Source organism: Oncorhynchus masou, chromosome 29 (genome assembly GCF_036934945.1).
Source record: "Oncorhynchus masou masou isolate Uvic2021 chromosome 29, UVic_Omas_1.1, whole genome shotgun sequence".
In the NCBI taxonomy this organism is placed as follows: Eukaryota; Metazoa; Chordata; class Actinopteri; order Salmoniformes; family Salmonidae; genus Oncorhynchus; species Oncorhynchus masou.
The window spans coordinates 79,873,980-79,889,225 of record NC_088240.1 but is presented as its reverse complement, the minus strand read 5'-3'; the positions used below and the strand labels follow the sequence as shown (position 1 = coordinate 79,889,225).

The 15,246-nt window shown below is 49.2% G+C and overlaps 1 protein-coding gene across 7 annotated transcripts in view; it reads right to left on the bottom strand.

The window, feature by feature from the left end:
• Nucleotides 1-584: 584 nt before the first annotated feature.
• LOC135520698 (histone-lysine N-methyltransferase ASH1L-like) overlaps nt 585-15,246 on the bottom strand; it is a 65,408-nt gene continuing 50,746 nt past the window's right edge. For 5 of the 7 annotated variants that reach the window (XM_064946439.1, XM_064946442.1, XM_064946443.1 and 2 more), the window contains 9 exons: nt 7,629-7,944; nt 7,166-7,333; nt 6,967-7,058; nt 4,721-4,794; nt 4,582-4,627; nt 4,173-4,308; nt 3,905-4,062; nt 3,305-3,399; nt 585-2,669 (listed from right to left, as the gene is read on the bottom strand). In XM_064946439.1, coding sequence (XP_064802511.1) covers nt 2,556-2,669; nt 3,305-3,399; nt 3,905-4,062; nt 4,173-4,308; nt 4,582-4,627; nt 4,721-4,794; nt 6,967-7,058; nt 7,166-7,333; nt 7,629-7,944 — 1,199 coding nt within the window. In that variant the 3' untranslated portion in view covers nt 585-2,555. Of the gene's footprint in view, nt 2,670-3,304; nt 3,400-3,891; nt 4,063-4,172; nt 4,309-4,581; nt 4,628-4,720; nt 4,795-6,966; nt 7,059-7,165; nt 7,334-7,628; nt 7,945-15,246 lie in introns of those variants that run through there. The other 2 variants (XM_064946445.1, XM_064946446.1) reach the window with 2 other exon arrangements.

Here is a 15,246-nt window from a genome sequence, read left to right as displayed (position 1 = left end):
TTTCCTCATTAAAATACCCAGACCTGAGAGGGAGGGATTGGCTTGGCAGCTTTAGCTCACACATGCAGTGGAGGCTGGTGGGAGGAGCTATAGGCGGATAGGTTCATCGTAATGGCTGGAATGGAATTGATGGAAAGGAGTGGTTGCCATATGTTTGTTTAGTACCGTCCCATTAATTCCATTCCAGCCATTAAAATATGCCCATCCTCCTATAGGTCCTCCCACCAGCCTCCATCTACACATAGCCCATATAATCACATACAGATCAGTGATTTGCTGAAGGAGGAGAGAAGGGCCTCAAGCTCATTTCTGCCTGTCTGTCCTCTTGAGGTCACGTCCTCAGATGAGGGTCGTGATGGAGGAAAACGTTGTATCACCTGGCCATTGGAGTCATTCAGCTTTACACCAACAGATGGCGCTGTATATCACATTTCCATGCTGGTTATTTAGCAGTCGCTCCATTCCGTGTAATGAATATCCCACCAGTTATGTAGCGTCTCCATAAGGCTGGAGGAGCAGCGATATTCATGGGCCTGTGATAGTATGAAGGGTTAAGTGGTTGAAAATATAACAAGTCCACAATGCTTTGTAAACAAAAATGCCATTTTATTGTTATTGATATTTTATTTATGATAATAAGGTCAATGTTTGAAATGACATTCTGTCAGATGAACTCTGTGGTATTTTCTCCAAAGACAGGTTATAAGCAGCAATTTAAATTGTACAACAAAGGGCTGGATTCTCACTGCATCGCAGAAGTATCATGGGAGATCTGCGTTATAGCTCCATGTAAAGGCAATGTTCATGGAGACTGCATTCACGATAAATGACCTCTACACTTTAATGTGATCTTCCGCGATACGGATTGAATCCAGCCCCAAGTTACATTTCATGCAAACTACATAAATAACCCTTCACTATATTGATGAGGCAAATACACAGGTCAACTATAAAACATTCAACTTAGTGTTCAAAGTCAAACTAGAAACTGCACCAAAGAGAACTGTACAAATGAACGGTTACAAATCTCAGATTCAATTCATTTTCCTGATTGTCTGACCAAATAAAAAAGAACATTCCATCGGTCAGAAAAAGTATACAGGTGAAGAAAAGTCATATACAATCAGCAATATTTAACATAGTCATGTTTAACACTATGTAGCAAAATGAAGGCCTTTGACTTAACTTTAACGCTTAGTTATTATCTATCAATTATGAAACTGTTTCATTACATTACTTAGGTCAATGTTACTGCATTATCATTGGTACAATATAACGATCTTGAAATGATCATATTCACTAAGGCAATAAAAACTACTTGGTTTGATACATAGAAGGGTCTCTAGCTGGTACTGGTAGTGATATTAAAGTTATTGTACTGAAATCCTTACAGGACGTATTGCTTTTGGAGATTGAACTCACTTAGGCGTCAGTTTATTTACAACATGGCACTTTTACATTAAAGATTCAATACGTAGAGCTGAAGAGAACTTTAAAGGCCCGATTCAATACGTAGAGCTGAAGAGAACATTAAAAGGCCCGATTCAATACGTAGAGCTGAAGAGAACATTAAAGGCAATGTTCCCGCGTTAGCAGAGACTGAATTCACATAAAAACTGCATGTCGGCTCCATTGGAAATGACCTTTACACTTGAATCACGCTATAGCGCCGTACTTCAGCAACAGTGATTGAATCAAATCCTAAAGGCTGTGTATTGCGGAAGTATCGCAGAAGATCTGCATAAAAATGTAGAGGTAGACCTCCCAAGTGGTGCTGCGGTCTATGGCACTGCATCACAGTGTTGCGGTGTCACTACAGCCTGGGGTTCCATAGGGCGGCAAACAACAGGGTTGTCCAGGTTGGTGGAAGGTTTGGCCCAGGGGGGCCTTTACTTGGCTCATCGCGCTCTAGCGTCACCTTGTGGCAGGCCAGGCACCTGCAAGCTGACCTTCGTCAGTTGGCTGGTGTTTCCTCCAATACATTCCGGGTTAAGCAAGCAGGTGTTAAGAAGCGTGGCTTGGATCACGCTTTGGAGGACGCATGACTCGACCTTTGCCTGTCCGAGCCCATTGGGTAGTTACAGCGATGAGACAAGATCGTAATTGGATATCACAAAAAAGGGGGTAAAAAATGTTATTGTCATGGTAATTTCAGATTGAGCCGACATGCAGCATTTACCGTGAATGTAGTCTGCGAGAACACGGGAACATTTCCTTTACATTTAAATCGAGCTACAACGCAGATCTTCCACAATACGAATTTAATCCAGCCTTAAGACTCTATGGTCTCCATCCATCCCTTCCGCCCTCTCTGACTATTAAATCAGACTGTCACTGGTCTGCTGACCGTCTGTCAGTCATTCTCAATGGTACAGTAAACAACTACACCCTCATTCCTCTCAGAAACAAAGCCCAAAATCATCTTTATAACAAATCATTTCAGGGAAGCGTTTTCCCCCCAACACTAGTGCAAAGTTAGCTGAACTGAGCTACTTGGAAGAAGAGAGACTAAGCTGAGATTCCCCCCTCCTTCCTTCCTTGTCCTCTCTCACCAATCATGTCTGCCGCAGCTTCAGGAGTATGTTGTTCAGTCGCTCCTTCCGGACCTCCCTCCAGCCCTCCTCTTCCTCCTCCACCTGTTTTTTCTCCTGTTGTCTGTTCTCAGTGAGCTGTGGTGGGGGTAGATGTGACATCAGGAGTTAGTTATAAGAATTAGTGAGGAGAACACTCAGAGGGGAGCACTCAGAGGGGAGCACTCAGAGGGGAGCACTCAGAGGGGAGCACTCAGAGGGGAGAACACTCAGGGGAGAACACTCAGAGGGGAGAACACTCAGAGGGGAGAACACTCAGAGGGGAGAACACTCAGAGGGGAGAACACTCAGAGGGGAGAACACTCAGAGGGGAGAACACTCAGAGGGGAGAACACTCAGGGGAGAACACTCAGAGGGGAGAACACTCAGAGGGGAGAACACTCAGGGGAGAACACTCAGAGGGGAGAACACTCAGAGGGGAGAACACTCAGAGGGGAGAACACTCAGGGGAGAACACTCAGAGGGGAGCACTCAGAGGAGAACACTCAGAGGGGAGCACTCAGAGGGGAGAACACTCAGGGGAGAACACTCAGAGGGGAGAACACTCAGAGGGGAGAACACTCAGGGGAGAACACTCAGAGGGGAGAACACTCAGAGGGGAGAACACTCAGAGGGGAGAACACTCAGAGGGGAGAACACTCAGGGGAGAACACTCAGAGGGGAGCACTCAGAGGGGAGCACTCAGAGGGGAGCACTCAGAGGGGAGCACTCACATGGGGCGTGGTGCTGAGGGGGTTATGGGGGCACTGGGGATCAGGAAGGAGCTCACTAGTCCACACAACCTTCTTCTTCACCGCCATTTGTCGACCTAGAGGGAGGGGAAAGAACCTTAGTGCCCATGGATGGTATTTTGTGTGTGTGTGGTGTGGAAATATATATATATATACACAATAGATGTCCTTAAAATTCCCTTATGAGTGTCTGTTCTTTGCTGGAGACTGTTTGATGGAAATACATTTTGGTTGATAGTTTATGGGGAAAGCTGAACCGAGCTGGATGTTCTTGGACGGCAGTGAAGAGATGACAGAAATGGGAAAGCACTTATTTCTGTGGTTGGAAAACTGCTGTGTGTGTAATGCTGAACATGATGTGGCTCAATAAATACTGTAAAACAGAGAGCTAAACTGAGCACTGAGATGAACACACACACATCTATGTCCATATAAACATACACTCAGCACAATACTACTATAAATGAACACATTTAAAATAAAACACACTGATACACAGGTGCACACACACAGGCGTGCGAGCACACACACACACACACACCTACAAAAACTTAAACTAACACACACACTTGCTTCATGGACCTGACATGATGTGGCTGTTGTTGTCCCCAGTAGCTACATAGCTGGAAACTTCATCTTTCTCTCGTTCCCCCTCTCTCCCCCTCCTCAGGCGTATCTGTCTGTCTCTGACCCTCTCCCAGTTCCTCAAAAGGAACACGCGGTGCTTCAGGACGAACACCCTGACAACCAAACAAATACATAAATAAGATCATTATTTTGAGAAATGCACACAAACTACTAGTCTGCACGTCCATGTGTATTGACATGGCGGGTTGTCTTCTGTCTTTACCTGTCACTGGTGGTCATAGGCTCCATGTCCAGGTAGGGAAACAGCTTCCTACTGGGACTGGAACACTCCTCCTGGGGAGAGGGAGGGAGGGACACCCCTGTCTGGTGACTGGACAGGCTCTTCTCTTTTGGTTGGTCTGGGAGGACAACAAAGACAGACAGAGAGAAATGAGGTATGGACCCCTCCACACAGACTGAACACTTTCAACGTGTCACTGCAACAGTGGGATGTCCCCCCCCCCCCAACCAAGTAGGGTGGTAAGTCATGTTGAAGTCAAGTATTGATGTACACACTACAGTATAAACGTTGTGTACGGTATGCACCGCATGCAAATACAGGACTTTAGGGTACTCTGTGACTTTAGGGTACTCTGTGACTTTAGGGTACTCTGTGACTTTAGGGTACTCACAGGATGAGATCTCTCTGGTCAGAGGAACATCTGGCTCTTTGTGGAGCTGGAACACACAGAGATATGGTCATTCAAGTGAGTGAGTTTATTCTGTGTGTGTGTGTGTGTATAGTGTGTGTATAGTGTGTGTGTTACACACCTGGTTGTGCCTGAAGAGCCACATGACGTCAAAGGGCAACTGAAAGTCAATACGTCTCATTCTTAAGTACTTCCCTGTGAGAGAAGGGGGGGTGTTAAAAACCTGACACACACAATCTCTCTCTCACAGACACACACACACACACACACACACACACACACACACACACACACACACACACACACACACACACACACACACACACACACACACACACACACTTCGTTCTGTTAGGTGACCTAAACTGGGATATGCTTAACACCCCGACAGTCCTACCATCTAAGCTAGATGCCCTCAATCTCACACAAATTATCAAGGAACCCACCAGGTACAACTCTAAATCCGAAAACATGGGCACCCTCAACTTGCCCTCCAAATACACCTCTGCTGTTTTCAATCAGGATCGCAGCGATCACTGCCTCATTGCCTGCATCCGCTATGGGTCCACAGTCAAACGACTACCCCTCATCACTGTCAAACGCTCCCTAAAACACTTCTGCAAGCAGGCCTTTCTAATCGACCTGACCCGGTTATCCTGGAAGGATATTGACCTCCTCCCATCAGTAGAGGATGCCTGGTCGTTCTTTAAAAGTAATTTCCTCACCATTTAAGATGGTGCCCCTTTAAAAAAATGTAGAACTAAGAACAGATAAAGCCCTTGATTCACTCTAGACCTGACTGCCCTCGACCAGTACAAAAACATCCTGTGGCGGACTGCACTAGCATCGACTAGTCTCCGCGATATGCAACTTTTCAGGGAAGTCAAAAACCAATACACGCAGTCAGTTAGGTAAGCAAAGGCTAGATTTTTCCAACAGAAATTTGCATCCTGTAGCTCTAAGTACAAAACGTTTTGGGACACTGTAAAGTCCATTGAGAATAAGAGCACATCCTCCCAGCTGCCCACTGCACTGAGGCTAGGAAACACTGTCACCACTGATAAATACTCGATAATCAATAAATTCAATAAACATTTCTCTATAGCTGGTCATGCTTTCCTCCTGGCTACCCCAACTCTGGCTAACAGCTCCGCACCCCCTGCAGCTACTTGCCCAAGCCTCCCCAGCTTCTCCTTCACCCAAATCCAGATAGCAGATGTTCTGAAAGAGCTGCAAAACCTGGAGCCGTATAAATCAGCTGGGATAGACAATCTGGACCTTCTCTTTATAAAATGATCTGCTGCCATTGTTGCAACCCCTATTACCAGTCTGTTCAACCGCTCTTTCGTATCGTCCGAGATTCCTAAAGATTGGGAAGCTGCCGCGGTCATCCCCCTCTTCAAAGGGGGTGACACTCTAGACCAAAACTGTTACAGATATACAGTGCCTTGCGAAAGTATTCGGCCCCCTTGAACTTTGCGATCTTTTGCCACATTTTAGGCTTCAAACATAAAGATATAAAACTGTATTGTTTTGTGAAGAATCAACAACAAGTGGGACACAATCATGAAGTGGAACAACATTTATTGGATATTTCAAATAATTTTGCACGCCCAATTTTTCAGTTTTTGATTTGTTAAAAAAGTTTGAAATATCCAATATATGTCGTTCCACTTCATGATTGTATCCCACTTGTTGTTGATTCTTCACAAAAAATACAGTTTTATATCTTTATGTTTGAAGCCTGAAATGTGGCAAAAGGTCGCAAAGTTCAAGGGGGCCGAATACTTTCGCAAGGCACTGTATATCTCACTGGTTATCCCCAAAGCCAACACCCCATTTGGCCGCCTTTCCTTCCAGTTCTCTGCTGCCAATAACTGGAACGAATTGCAAAAATCGCTGAAGTTGGAGACTTATATTTCCTTCACTAACTTAAACATCAGCTATCTTAGCAGCTTACCGATCACTGCAGCTGTACACAGCCCATCTAACTACCTACCTCATCCCCATATTGTTTTAATTTACTTTTTTTGCTCTTTTGCACACCAGTATTTCTACTTGCACATCATCATCTGCACATCTATCACTCCAGTGTTAATTTGCTAAATTGTAATTACTTCGCTACTATGGCCTATTTATTGCCTTACCTCCTCACGCCATTTGCACACACTGTATATAGAATTTCTTTCTATTGTGTTATTGACTGTACGTTTGTTTATCCCATGTGTAACTCTGTGTTGTTGTCTGTGTTGCAGTGCTTTGCTTTATCTTGGCCAGGTCGCAGTTGTAAATGAGAACTTGTTCTCAACTGGCCTACCTGGTTAAATAAAGGTGAAATCATTTAAAAATAAATAAAAACTCACTCACCAACATGTATGGGAGCAGGCAGGAGGCTGTAGTCTTGTTCTCCTGGTGTATATTCCAGTCTCTCTCTGTTCAGCTGGTTCTGAGAGGAGGGACTGGGGAAGAGACACATTTACACAATTTAATTAATAGAATACAACACCATTTGTGAAATCAATTCAGAGTGAAGTTAGTTTGTATGAACAGGTGCATGATAACTCACTCTGTAGTTTTGTAGTCATCTGAGTAGAGCCCCGCCCTTTGAAACCTCTTCCTCGGCAGCTGGTCAGCTCCCTTATCTGATTGGCTGGCCGGGGTGAGGGATGGAGTTTGGGTTAGCTCTGATTGGCCTGTGCATATGGAGGGGGAGTGGGTGACTGGCTCACCAGAACTAAGAGGAAGGAATAAAGTGAGAGAGCGAGAGATAGGATAGAGAGAAAGGGCACTGGCTTAGCACACAGTGCTGTCAACCATGTGTTAATATACGTTGTCTGTGTGAAGTATTAAGTCTTCAGTGCACATCTAGCAGCTAGTTGCAGGGTATGTAAAATAGCATGCATTTTCTAGACTTTCTCAGTAACGCTTTGATCGCTGTGGGAGTGAAATGTTGTTGCGTTAAACTTTGCGACCATCTGCGAGGGCACTCGCTGGGTCAGTTGGGATGAGGGTGAGTTCTGACGGTTTACCTTTGGAGACAGGATGGATGCTCGACCTCCTCTTTCTCAATGTGCCTCCTCTTCCGTCTTCTCCTCCTCTGGCTGTGAATCACAGCTTCAATAACCTCTTGTACTGAATCTCCTCCTCCTCTTCCTCTGTTTCTGTCTCTGTTCTGGACGTCTGTCTCAGTTGGAGGGTTTGGTAGGCTTGTAGGCGAGAGGAAGGGGGAGAGCAAAGGGGAGGCTAGAGGGTTCTTCCTGGGTCGTCCAGGCCCTCTCTTAGCCCCAAAACGTTGACCACTTCTCAGCCACTTCAGTTGCCTTCTGCTCAGGTCATAGTGTGGGTCTGGAGTCCAGAGAGAAGTCATTGGAGCAAGGACAGGGAGCGAGAGAGAGAGATGAGAGAGAGGTGGGAGACAGAGGGAGGAGAAAGGGAATGATTGAGAAATAAAGAGAGGGGAAGAGAGAGAGAGGAGAGGTGTATATGTATCAGTAACTGAAAAAGCAGCAGTCTGTCTCAGTGTGTCTCTGGGATGGGTTGAATCTACACTTCCTTTGCACTGCTGCCTGGTATTCCCCTCAAATCATATACTCCCCTTCGGTGAATAACAACAAGCAGTCAAGCACACACACATACACACGCACACACACACACGCACACATGCACACATGCTCACACACACGCACAAGTGCGCACACGCACACACACACCAGAGGAGGCTGGTGGAATGAGCTTTAGGAGGACGGGCTCATTGTAGTGGCTGGAATATAATCATTGGAACAGAGTCAATCTTTCCATGTATTTGATGTGTTTGGTACCATTCTATTGATTCCATTCCAGACAAAGAGCGCGTCCACCGATATCTCCTCCCACAAGCCCCCTCTGGTATACACACACACACACACGCGCGCGCTGGGCTGTGTGTGTGTGTTCTCAGTCACATATGTGTCTGGTTAGATGATGTGCGACTCTCCACCTCCCTCACTCTCTCCTCCCTCACTATCAGTCCCCTGCCATCCTACTATCCATCACTTCTCCTCAAGTATCTCCTTTCTTCCCATATTTCCAAAATTCCCCAACATTAACACTGACTGAGCAGCCTTTCCTTCTAGGGTTTTTCCACCCAGTCAGTGTACAGGACAGTGTGTTGGCCAGCCAGCCAGGCAGTGTACAGTATAGTATGTTGCCCAGCCAGCCAGGCAGTGTACAGTATAGTATGTTGCCCAGCCAGCCAGGCAGTGTACAGTATAGTATGTTGCCCAGCCAGCCAGGCAGTGTACAGTATAGTATGTTGCCGAGCCAGCCAGGCAGTGTACAGTATAGTATAGTATGTTGGCCAGCCAGCCAGGCAGTGTAGAGTACAGTATAGTATGTTGGCCAGGCCGGCAGTATACAGTATAGTATGTTGCCGAGCCAGCCAGGCAGTATACAGTATAGTATGTTGCCCAGCCAGCCAGGCAGTGTACAGTACAGTATGTTGCCGAGCCAGCCAGGCAGTGTAGTGTACAGTATAGTATGTTGGCCAGGCCGGCAGTATACAGTATAGTATGTTGCCGAGCCAGCCAGGCAGTGTACAGTATAGTATGTTGCCCAGCCAGCCAGCCAGTGTACAGTATAGTATGTTGCCCAGCCAGCCAGCCAGCCAGCCAGGCAGTGTACAGTATAATATGTTGCCCAGCCAGCCAGGCAGTGTACAGTATAGTATGTTGCCCAGCCAGCCAGCCAGTGTACAGTATAGTATGTTGCCCAGCCAGCCAGGCAGTGTAGAGTACAGTATAGTATGTTGCCCAGCCAGCCAGGCAGTGTAGAGTACAGTATAGTATGTTGCCCAGCCAGCCAGCCAGGCAGTGTACAGTATAGTATGTTGCCCAGCCAGCCAGCCAGGCAGTGTACAGTATAGTATGTTGCCCAGCCAGGCCGGCAGTGTACAGTATAGTATGTTGCCCTGCCAGCCAGGCAGGCAGTGTACAGTATAGTATGTTGCCCAGCCAGCCAGCCAGGCAGTGTACAGTATAGTATGTTGCCCAGCCAGCCAGCCAGTGTACAGTATAGTATGTTGCCCAGCCAGCCAGGCAGTGTAGAGTACAGTATAGTATGTTGCCCAGCTAGCCAGGCAGTGTAGAGTACAGTATAGTATGTTGCCCAGCCAGCCAGGCAGTGTACAGTATAGTATGTTGCCCAGCCAGCCAGCCAGCCAGGCAGTGTACAGTATAGTATGTTGCCCAGCCAGCCAGGCAGTGTAGAGTACAGTATAGTATGTTGCCCAGCCAGCCAGCCATGCAGTGTACAGTATAGTATGTTGCCCAGCCAGCCAGGCCGGCAGTGTACAGTACAGTATGTTGCCCAGCCAGCCAGGCAGTGTACAGTATAGTATGTTGCCCAGCCAGGCCGGCAGTGTACAGCACAGTATGTTGCCCAGCCAGCCAGCCAGGCAGTGTACAGTACAGTATGTTGCCCAGCCAGCCAGGCAGTGTACAGTACAGTATGTTGCCCAGGCAGCCAGCCAGGCAGTGTACAGTATAATATGTTGCCCAGCCAGCCAGGCAGGCAGTGTACAGTATAGTATGTTGCCCTGCCAGCCAGCCAGGCAGTGTACAGTATAATATGTTGCCCAGCCAGGCAGCCAGGCAGTGTACAGTATAGTATGTTGACCAGCCAGCCAGGCAGTGTACAGTATAGTATGTTGCCCTGCCAGCCAGCCAGGCAGTGTACAGTATAGTATGTTGCCCTGCCAGCCAGGCAGGCAGTGTACAGTATAGTATGTTGCCCAGCCAGCCAGGCAGGCAGTGTACAGTATAGTATGTTGCCCAGCCAGCCAGCCAGGCAGTGTACAGTATAGTATGTTGCCCAGCCAGCCAGCCAGTGTACAGTATAGTATGTTGCCCAGCCAGCCAGGCAGTGTAGAGTACAGTATAGTATGTTGCCCAGCTAGCCAGGCAGTGTAGAGTACAGTATAGTATGTTGCCCAGCCAGCCAGGCAGTGTACAGTATAGTATGTTGCCCAGCCAGCCAGCCAGCCAGGCAGTGTACAGTATAGTATGTTGCCCAGCCAGCCAGGCAGTGTAGAGTACAGTATAGTATGTTGCCCACCAGCCAGCCATGCAGTGTACAGTATAGTATGTTGCCCAGCCAGCCAGGCCGGCAGTGTACAGTACAGTATGTTGCCCAGCCAGCCAGGCAGTGTACAGTATAGTATGTTGCCCAGCCAGGCCGGCAGTGTACAGCACAGTATGTTGCCCAGCCAGCCAGCCAGGCAGTGTACAGTACAGTATGTTGCCCAGCCAGCCAGGCAGTGTACAGTATAGTATGTTGCCCAGCCAGCCAGCGTACAGTATAGTATGTTGCCCAGCCAGCCAGGCAGTGTAGAGTACAGTATAGTATGTTGCCCAGCCAGCCAGGCAGTGTAGAGTACAGTATAGTATGTTGCCCAGCCAGCCAGCCAGGCAGTGTACAGTATAGTATGTTGCCCAGCCAGCCAGCCAGGCAGTGTACAGTATAGTATGTTGCCCAGCCAGGCCGGCAGTGTACAGTATAGTATGTTGCCCAGCCAGCCAGGCAGGCAGTGTACAGTATAGTATGTTGCCCAGCCAGCCAGCCAGGCAGTGTACAGTATAGTATGTTGCCCAGCCAGCCAGCCAGTGTACAGTATAGTATGTTGCCCAGCCAGCCAGGCAGTGTAGAGTACAGTATAGTATGTTGCCCAGCAAGCCAGGCAGTGTACAGTATAGTATGTTGCCCAGCCAGCCAGCCAGCCAGGCAGTGTACAGTATAGTATGTTGCCCAGCCAGCCAGGCAGTGTAGAGTACAGTATAGTATGTTGCCCAGCCAGCCAGCCATGCAGTGTACAGTATAGTATGTTGCCCAGCCAGCCAGGCCGGCAGTGTACAGTACAGTATGTTGCCCAGCCAGCCAGGCAGTGTACAGTATAGTATGTTGCCCAGCCAGGCCGGCAGTGTACAGCCCAGTATGTTGCCCAGCCAGCCAGCCAGGCAGTGTACAGTACAGTATGTTGCCCAGCCAGCCAGGCAGTGTACAGTACAGTATGTTGCCCAGGCAGCCAGCCAGGCAGTGTACAGTATAATATGTTGCCCAGCCAGCCAGGCAGGCAGTGTACAGTATAGTATGTTGCCCTGCCAGCCAGCCAGGCAGTGTACAGTATAGTATGTTGCCCAGCCAGGCAGCCAGGCAGTGTACAGTATAGTATGTTGACCAGCCAGCCAGGCAGTGTACAGTATAGTATGTTGCCCTGCCAGCCAGCCAGGCAGTGTACAGTATAGTATGTTGCCCTGCCAGCCAGGCAGGCAGTGTACAGTATAGTATGTTGCCCAGCCAGCCAGGCAGGCAGTGTACAGTATAGTATGTTGCCCAGCCAGCCAGCCAGGCAGTGTACAGTATAGTATGTTGCCCAGCCAGCCAGCCAGTGTACAGTATAGTATGTTGCCCAGCCAGCCAGGCAGTGTAGAGTACAGTATAGTATGTTGCCCAGCTAGCCAGGCAGTGTAGAGTACAGTATAGTATGTTGCCCAGCCAGCCAGGCAGTGTACAGTATAGTATGTTGCCCAGCCAGCCAGCCAGCCAGGCAGTGTACAGTATAGTATGTTGCCCAGCCAGCCAGGCAGTGTAGAGTACAGTATAGTATGTTGCCCAGCCAGCCAGCCATGCAGTGTACAGTATAGTATGTTGCCCAGCCAGCCAGGCCGGCAGTGTACAGTACAGTATGTTGCCCAGCCAGCCAGGCAGTGTACAGTATAGTATGTTGCCCAGCCAGGCCGGCAGTGTACAGCACAGTATGTTGCCCAGCCAGCCAGCCAGGCAGTGTACAGTACAGTATGTTGCCCAGCCAGCCAGGCAGTGTACAGTATAGTATGTTGCCCAGCCAGCCAGCGTACAGTATAGTATGTTGCCCAGCCAGCCAGGCAGTGTAGAGTACAGTATAGTATGTTGCCCAGCCAGCCAGGCAGTGTAGAGTACAGTATAGTATGTTGCCCAGCCAGCCAGCCAGGCAGTGTACAGTATAGTATGTTGCCCAGCCAGCCAGCCAGGCAGTGTACAGTATAGTATGTTGCCCAGCCAGGCCGGCAGTGTACAGTATAGTATGTTGCCCAGCCAGCCAGGCAGGCAGTGTACAGTATAGTATGTTGCCCAGCCAGCCAGCCAGGCAGTGTACAGTATAGTATGTTGCCCAGCCAGCCAGCCAGTGTACAGTATAGTATGTTGCCCAGCCAGCCAGGCAGTGTAGAGTACAGTATAGTATGTTGCCCAGCAAGCCAGGCAGTGTACAGTATAGTATGCTGCCCAGCCAGCCAGCCAGCCAGGCAGTGTACAGTATAGTATGTTGCCCAGCCAGCCAGGCAGTGTAGAGTACAGTATAGTATGTTGCCCAGCCAGCCAGCCATGCAGTGTACAGTATAGTATGTTGCCCAGCCAGCCAGGCCGGCAGTGTACAGTACAGTATGTTGCCCAGCCAGCCAGGCAGTGTACAGTATAGTATGTTGCCCAGCCAGGCCGGCAGTGTACAGCCCAGTATGTTGCCCAGCCAGCCAGCCAGGCAGTGTACAGTACAGTATGTTGCCCAGCCAGCCAGGCAGTGTACAGTACAGTATGTTGCCCAGGCAGCCAGCCAGGCAGTGTACAGTATAATATGTTGCCCAGCCAGCCAGGCAGGCAGTGTACAGTATAGTATGTTGCCCTGCCAGCCAGCCAGGCAGTGTACAGTATAGTATGTTGCCCAGCCAGGCAGCCAGGCAGTGTACAGTATAGTATGTTGACCAGCCAGCCAGGCAGTGTACAGTATAGTATGTTGCCCTGCCAGCCAGGCAGGCAGTGTACAGTATAGTATGTTGCCCTGCCAGCCAGGCAGGCAGTGTACAGTATAGTATGTTGCCCAGCCAGCCAGCCAGTGTACAGTATAGTATGTTGCCCAGCCAGCCGGGCAGTGTAGAGTACAGTATAGTATGTTGCCCAGCTAGCCAGGCAGTGTAGAGTACAGTATAGTATGTTGCCCAGCCAGCCAGGCAGTGTACAGTATAGTATGTTGCCCAGCCAGCCAGCCAGCCAGGCAGTGTACAGTATAGTATGTTGCCCAGCCAGCCAGGCAGTGTAGAGTACAGTATAGTATGTTGCCCAGCCAGCCAGCCATGCAGTGTACAGTATAGTATGTTGCCCAGCCAGCCAGGCCGGCAGTGTACAGTACAGTATGTTGCCCAGCCAGCCAGGCAGTGTACAGTATAGTATGTTGCCCAGCCAGGCCGGCAGTGTACAGCACAGTATGTTGCCCAGCCAGCCAGCCAGGCAGTGTACAGTACAGTATGTTGCCCAGCCAGCCAGGCAGTGTACAGTACAGTATGTTGCCCAGGCAGCCAGCCAGGCAGTGTACAGTATAATATGTTGCCCAGCCAGCCAGGCAGGCAGTGTACAGTATAGTATGTTGCCCTGCCAGCCAGCCAGGCAGTGTACAGTATAGTATGTTGCCCAGCCAGGCAGCCAGGCAGTGTACAGTATAGTATGTTGACCAGCCAGCCAGGCAGTGTACAGTATAGTATGTTGCCCTGCCAGCCAGCCAGGCAGTGTACAGTATAGTATGTTGCCCTGCCAGCCAGCCAGGCAGTGTACAGTATAGTATGTTGCCCTGCCAGCCATCCAGGCAGTGTACAGTATAGTATGTTGCCCAGCCAGGCCGGCAGTGTACAGTATAGTATGTTGCCCAGCCAGCAAGCCAGGCAGTGTACAGTATAGTATGTTGCCCTGCCAGCCAGCCAGGCAGTGTACAGTATAGTATGTTGCCCAGCCAGGCCGGCAGTGTACAGTATAGTATGTTGCCCAGCCAGCAAGCCAGCCAGGCAGTGTACAGTATAGTATGTTGACCAGCCAGCCAGGCAGTGTAGAGTATAGTATGTTGGCCAGCCAGGCAGAGTACAGTATAGTATGTTGGCCAGCCAGGCAGTGTACAGTACAGCATGTTGGCCAGCCAGCCAGCCAGCCAGCCAGGCATTGTACAGTACAGTATGTTGGCCAGTCAGGCAGTGTACAGTATAGTATGTTGGCCAGCCAGACAGTGTACAGTATGTTGGCCAGCCAGCCAGCCAGGCAGACAGTGTACAGTATGTTGGCCGGCCAGCCAGCCAGGCAGACAGTGTACAGTATTTTGGCCAGCCAGCCAGGCAGACAGCGTACAGAATGTTGGCCATGCAGGCAGCCAGACAGACAGTGTACAGTATGTTGGCCAGCCAGGCAGACAGTATACAGTATATTGGCCAGCCAGGCAGACAGTGTACAGTATGTTGGCCATGCACGCAGCCAGACAGACAGTGTACAGTATGTTGGCCAGCCAGCCAGGCAGACAGTGTACAGTATGTTGGCCATATAGGCAGGCAGCCAGACAGTGTACAGTACATTGGCCATGCAGGCAGCCAGACAGACAGTGTACAGTATGTTGGCCAGCCATCCAGGCAGACAGTGTACAGTACATTGGCCATGCAGGCAGCCAGACAGACAGTGTACAGTATGTTGGCCAGCCAGCCAGGCAGACAGTGTACAGTATGTTGGCCATATAGGCAGCCAGACAGACAGTGTACAGTACATTGGCCATGCAGGCAGGCAGACAAGCAGCAGCTGAGAAGACAGTGACACATGAACAGGACTATACAT